General features: G+C 33.9%; 2 protein-coding genes across 2 annotated transcripts; both read left to right on the top strand.

The window, feature by feature from the left end:
* Positions 1 to 2,118: 2,118 nt before the first annotated feature.
* F4817DRAFT_68985 (uncharacterized protein) lies at positions 2,119 to 2,995 on the top strand. Its single transcript, XM_049307771.1, has 2 exons — positions 2,119 to 2,748; positions 2,832 to 2,995. The coding sequence occupies exon 1, from the start codon at positions 2,367 to 2,369 to the stop codon at positions 2,679 to 2,681; it is 315 nt and encodes a 104-aa protein (XP_049153277.1). The 5' UTR covers positions 2,119 to 2,366; the 3' UTR covers positions 2,682 to 2,748; positions 2,832 to 2,995.
* A 1,688-nt stretch (positions 2,996 to 4,683) lies between these two features.
* Positions 4,684 to 5,422, top strand: F4817DRAFT_321750 (uncharacterized protein; the record flags this gene model as incomplete). Its single annotated transcript, XM_049301319.1, has 2 exons — positions 4,684 to 4,947; positions 5,003 to 5,422. 2 exons carry the CDS (start codon positions 4,684 to 4,686, stop codon positions 5,420 to 5,422), a joined length of 684 nt encoding a protein of 227 aa, XP_049153278.1.
* Positions 5,423 to 6,390: the final 968 nt, after the last annotated feature.

The following is a 6,390-nucleotide window of genomic DNA, read 5'->3' on the forward strand; positions in this document are numbered from 1 at the left end:
TTTTATAATTTTTTTTATTAGAAAAAATTATTAATAATTAAAAAAAATAGTAAAAATCTATTATTTAAACTATACTTTATTATTACTGCTTTTATTTTTTAATATAATTAATCCAAATAGTTTATAATATATTTTATTATATTACATTTATTATTTATTTTATAAAAATATATAAAATTTAATAAAAAAACGCAAACCTAACTTTATTAATTTATATTTTACTAAATTTTCCAAAATAAATAATCTTTAATTAAAAATCGTAAATAATATTATACTGTTAAAACGTTATTATTTTTATATATTTAAATATAAATAAAATTAATTTCCGATTTTTTTTCTATTATTTTTATTATTAACTATTAATAAATTTTTTATATTTAATTATTTTTAAATTTATTAATTAAATATTTCTTATTTTTAATAAACTATTAAAATTATAAACTTTTTTAAAAAATTAATAAATTCCTTTTACTAATATTAACGTTTTTATTATATTTAATTTGCGTAAAAAACTTTATTATATTATTAAAATATGTAATTTTATTTAAAATATATATATTATACTTAAATTTGCTAATAATTAATTGCAAATAAATAATATACGCACTTATTTTAGCTATAAATAAATATAGGATATAAAAGTTTATTTATTAAATAAAATATAATTTTATAATAATTTTCATTTTTACCACAACCAAAATAAAATTATTTTATTTTTAAAAATTAATTTAAAATAAAAAAATCAATATTATTTAATTATATATATTTTTAACCTTTTTAAAAAAATTAATAATAATGGTATAAAAGCTATTACCTTATATTAAAACTAACGTTATTTATTATTTTTTTATACTTTTATAAAATTTTTTTTTACTTGATTTATTTAGGTTATATTTACCAATAACGTTATTATAATATTTATTAATACCGTTACTAAATATACTAATAACAAAACGGAATATACTATTTATAAACCTATCATACTTAATAATAAAATAAAAAAATATAAAAAAAAAATATTTATTTAAATTAACTTTACTTAATTATTTATTAAAATAACTGGTGTTTATTAATCTTTTACCGGATAAAAACGGGGCCATAATTAAATAAAGCAAAATAACGTTAACGGTTATTTTAAAATGGTTTATTCGTTACGTATTAAACGAATGGAATAAAATATAAATAATTACCCCACTTATAAATATAATAAGTTAATTTATTTACTACGCATAAAATAGCTAAAATAAAAATATAATAATAATTATAACAATAATAATTTTAACTTTATTTATAATATTAATAATTATTTATCGGATAATAATAATTTTTTTAAAAAAAATAAATAACCTATTAAAAAATTTTAATTATATTTTAATTATAAAAATCATAACCATTTAAATGTTAAAATAAAATTTACGCCTTTAAAATATATTATATCCGAATTAATTGGATTTATAATAAACTTAATTAATAATATTAATTAAAATTTTAACCATAATATTAACCATAATAATTTTAATTATATTTTGCTAAAACTTAACGTATTTAATAACGTATTAAATAACGTACCTGTAAAAATATCTCGTAATTTTTATACACGTTTAATAAATAATCATTTATAATTAAAACTTTTATTAATTATAATAAAAGTTTAAATAAAATATACAAGCAATAATAAAAATTTAAATAAAACGTATAAACGATAATAAAAAGTTAAATATTTAAATATATAAATAATAATAAAAAAATAAATTCAAAATATTAAATATTTATAAAATATATTATTTATTTAAATCTTTAAATAATTATAATATATATTATTATTATTTAATTTTTAAAATTTTAAAATACGTTATTTAAATATAAATAATTATTAATATAAACATTATATTTAATATTTATACTTTTTTATATAAATTAAACAGGTAAATATTTTTTAATTAATAATAATTATTTATTAAAAAATGATTTTTGGATATAAAATAATTTTTACGTTTAATAACCGTTTCTCAAAACTATCCTTTGCCGTTATGGTACCTATATATATATTTATAGGTCATTAAACTATAAAAGGTAATTAAACTTCTTCACATAATAAATCAAGCATTAAGCACCTAACATAAACAGATCACTTACTTCGTCTTCCCGGTCGCAACCATGGCCTCCCTTCCATTATGACCTCGTTTGTCAAGAGGCATGCTTCAGCAACAGATGATTTCCGACACAAGCTCTATTTCTTCTGCTATGCTTCAAGAAATAGCTAACTCAGGCTCCCTGGACGAGATCTCCAATGCGCCTGGCTCAGTCCGCAGGAACATCTGCCGTCATAGTAATCTGACTTAGATAACGATACCCTACGCAGATCAATGCTATTTCTCATCTATCAGACCACGCGCCATGGTCCCCAGAACGGATTTCGACTCTGCATGGTACATCAAGGATACTATATTGGCCCGGACAACCAATCTTATATCGATGAAGATGATGTAGACCTCCTAGAGAAGCCTATTCCATGTGGCCATAAAGAACTAGCCATCCTAGGAGTGCCGTTCTGTGTTTCTTCTGATGAGTCGAGCGAGAACTCTGAGGTTGACTTAACATATCCTCCGACATACGATACGAAGAACGATCCCGACACTATCTCCGTCCCTGTAAACCTAGCAAAGTATGGTAATGACTAGCACAAATAGTTGGGATGCTTAAAGCGGGATTGAATAATGTAGGCCCCTTAGGTCAACATTCTCTCGCGTAGGTAAATTTCTTCCTCTGCTCTTACTGTATAATATGTGGTAACTAGGTCTGGATTTTGAATTATTATTAATTATGGGTAGCCATCGTCATACAAGTAGAGCCGCACAAGTCTAACATTGAACAAGTGTGGTGTTACAAAGCCTGGCTATAGGGTATTCTATTACGTAATTCTAGCCTCACGGATCATATAAAGGTCCTAGGATCATCTTATTTCTCTGATCTGAGACACACACACACCTTCATTCTAGATCATCCTTCAGTTAGCAGTTATTTAGCCTTTAGTTTATATTGATTCTATTTTATTGCCTTTTGTTCCTCGTTCATTGATCAGTTGAATTCGTATCTACAAGTCAGAGTATAGTGCCATCATCAGCGGCTTAGAGCCTCTTACGAGGATCAGGTTGTTGAAGTGATAGGCCATACTCTGCAGGAGTCTCTACCTCCTGTTCAACATCATAATAGGAAATCTACGTTATGGGCGGTATGAAGATGCTACTGTACGGGTGCAAGAAGGCATGGAAACAGCTTTGTCGTTCCGCAAGGAATTCTAAAAGCCCAACAAGTTGCTGGGTCGAGGATCAACCGCTCAGTGTACGATGTTACTATGTAAGAATTATTCCAATTTATGTAATGCTTTCTCCCTACCTAACCTAGTATCACTCTTACCGCCTAGGTCTTCTGCGCTAAGGCATGCCCCCTTTCATACCCCCATCATATATAATCCCCTGATTGATGTCAAAATTGACCTTATCATGAGTTGTACGTATAGTCGTTTCTGGTCAATGTGAAACGTGTCCTGAAAGCCTCAATCTTAAGAGGAGGTCACAGCTGCTACCGTAGCGGCTGTCATAGTAGTACGACTAGCATTCTTCTCTAACAAGTATAGGAATAGGCGTGTCTCTATCCCTTTTAACAATTTCCAAGACAAAGGCTTCGTGAATTGTGAAATATTTAGCAACTACAGCTTCAACGCCATATAATGTTGATATCAATTAATAGATAAATACATGTATATGCTCGGGTTTTGAAAACTCCAAGTACTGTGGCTTAGATGAGAAACCCCACCCAGCTTAAAAGCCGCGTCTACTTTGATGCATGATAACTATCGGCTTTTAAGAACCGAAAAACCTTGACCCTTGCAGCTCAGGGTTAAAATGTTCTGGGGTTTAGATGGACCTTTTTTTCTTCTTCTCCCCTACTGACCTGGTTCATTGTGAAATGCCCGTACTACATATTCAATAAAGCCTCATAGGTGGGGTGTAACGTAGTTTTTCAACTTCGCGATGCGCTGGCAGTTGTTAAGCCTTGGCCATTACCTAGACCTTGTAGCGTGTATCTCATCTTAGTGGTTACCCAGTATAATTATCCATGGGAATTCTCAGCCCCGGTGCGGTGCCTAATGACATGTCACAAGGACGATAGTTCGTTGGTAGAAGTCTCTCATTAGTAGGGCGTCGATACTCTGTATATTTGACGACGATACTACCTACATACACATTCTCGGAGCACGGGCCGAGCCTCAATTGCTCCCTGCATTACTGCCTACAGAATTCTTAGCTCATTCCCAATCTGTCGAACTTCATAACAGGCATCTATAGCGGTAGCCAATCGGACTAAGACAGCGCGTATTTAAACTGGTTCCTTTACCATCCTTCTATGTTTACACTAATCTCAATTTCACCGAGTCGTCCCACTTCGTCATGCCTTTCCTTCAGCTTCGAGCTATTCTTTTGGTCTAGACTCGCATCCGCCTACTGAAAAGACTTGTGAGGCTGATCGCCTCGCATCCTACCGTACAGGGCATACTTTCAGGGGCAATGGGAAATAAATATCTACTGTTGCCCTTCATGTTGTCAGGCTCTCATCAGCTTTCTAAGCGCGCATCCATTCACAGAATCAGTCCTTCGCCTTAAGTTTATAGCCTTTCCCAAGATGTTTGCCGAACTCGCTCTCGCTTCTCTCCTCGCCGCCGCTCCGTTGGCTCAGGCAGCTCAGAACGTAACTGTCAAGGCGCTACCGTCTGAAGATTGCTCATCTTATCCGGGTTACGATGCCGCAGCTAACACGGCCGGGCCCTGGCTCGTTCAAGTAGTCGATAGCGACAATACCGCTATCGAGGGATTCGGTGACACATCTGCGTACTCGATCTCCTTCAACCCTGATGTTGATCAAAAGCCAACTCTGCGATGGGGTTACGTGAGTAGCTTAATTCTAAATCTTGATCTACGAAGATTCTAATCGGGAGGCACAGATCACATTCCCAACGAACAATCAAATCGCCAAGACCGCCCTGAAGTGTGACGGGGGTGTCCTCAAAGCTTGGGTATCTACCGATCTGACAGACGCTGGGGCCCCCACAAATACCCAATGGTCGGAATTGTTATTCCCCAAGGACGAGCCGTACGACGCTCCCTTGCTATGGAAATTTACCGACGGTATCGCGCCCCAGATTTTCGAGCACTACATCGACGGCGAGAAGCAGGACGGTGTGTTCCTAGGTGCCTACAATACTAGCACTAGGTGGGGACTCAAGTACAACCCGGCAAACTCGGGATCTTCCCGCCAGGATTTCTATTACGCACGGATCTTGGGACCGAATAGTGCGGATCCCGTGACCGGTGATGCCTTGCATGCAAATGAGACCACGGCTTTCGTCAAGATCTTGGCATAGATACATGCGTATCTCTAGACACTTTGAGTGGATTGGGATCGACTGAGATATAATCTAGACGATTCACGAATATCTTCCTAAGATCAGCAGTCCAGTTGATGTGGTAATTCGTATGTGAGGATATTACTTTTAGTAGTTAATATATATTCGGGATGCTGGGATGCAGAACTACTTTCGAACAAATAAACCAGCAACCCTTAGGAATATTGCAGCTCCGTTGACATTATCCATTCTCACGCTCGATGATTTACCGTCTTCGCCTCCCAGTGTCCAAATCATTTATGTTGGGAGCAAATACTTAATTCGAAGAAATGACATTTCTAAATGAGCAACTGATGGTTTCGTAGGTACCTGAAGTAAGGTGTCTGGTACTCAGTAAGTGTATCCTAGATAATTATGCCCGACTTTTAGGAGGGTTATTGTATTTGGCCAAGATGGTATTTCCTAATTAGGCAATTCGTCTGTGCACCCCACTAGCGTCTGGATCCCAGGCTTTTCATTGGCTGAGATATGGAGCTAAGGCTTTAGCTGCATGATTAGCGTTGAGCTAATTTTAGTGTGGATATTTTAAGCGGTACGTATCTTTGATAAGACTTTTGATAAAACTTTTGATAAGACTTTTGATAAGACTTTTGATAAGCCAATAAAAGGATAAGGCTTTTGATAAGAGAGATAAGAGGATTGGGGAAAAAGGTGGCCTGTGCACCAGGTTTAGGCTAAAAATTTAACCAATTATATTAAGTGCACATACAGGTCACATGTTTTTAGTGTAAAACTAAACCTTTTCGGGACAACACCACATGACTTAGGTTTATTTTACAAGAAGCCGGGTTCGAATCCCACACGTTCCTTTTTTTCTTATTTTAACAAAAAATAGACGACAATATAATGGATAGCCAGAGCATCGTGCCACCGCCGGGCCGCGCGAGGGGAGGCGCGAGGGGGGGGCGCGAGGCGCGCGTCAGCGC

This window comes from Daldinia loculata, assembly GCF_022478755.1.
Source record: "Daldinia loculata strain CBS 113971 unplaced genomic scaffold F4817scaffold_179, whole genome shotgun sequence".
Taxonomy (NCBI): Eukaryota; Fungi; Ascomycota; class Sordariomycetes; order Xylariales; family Hypoxylaceae; genus Daldinia; species Daldinia loculata.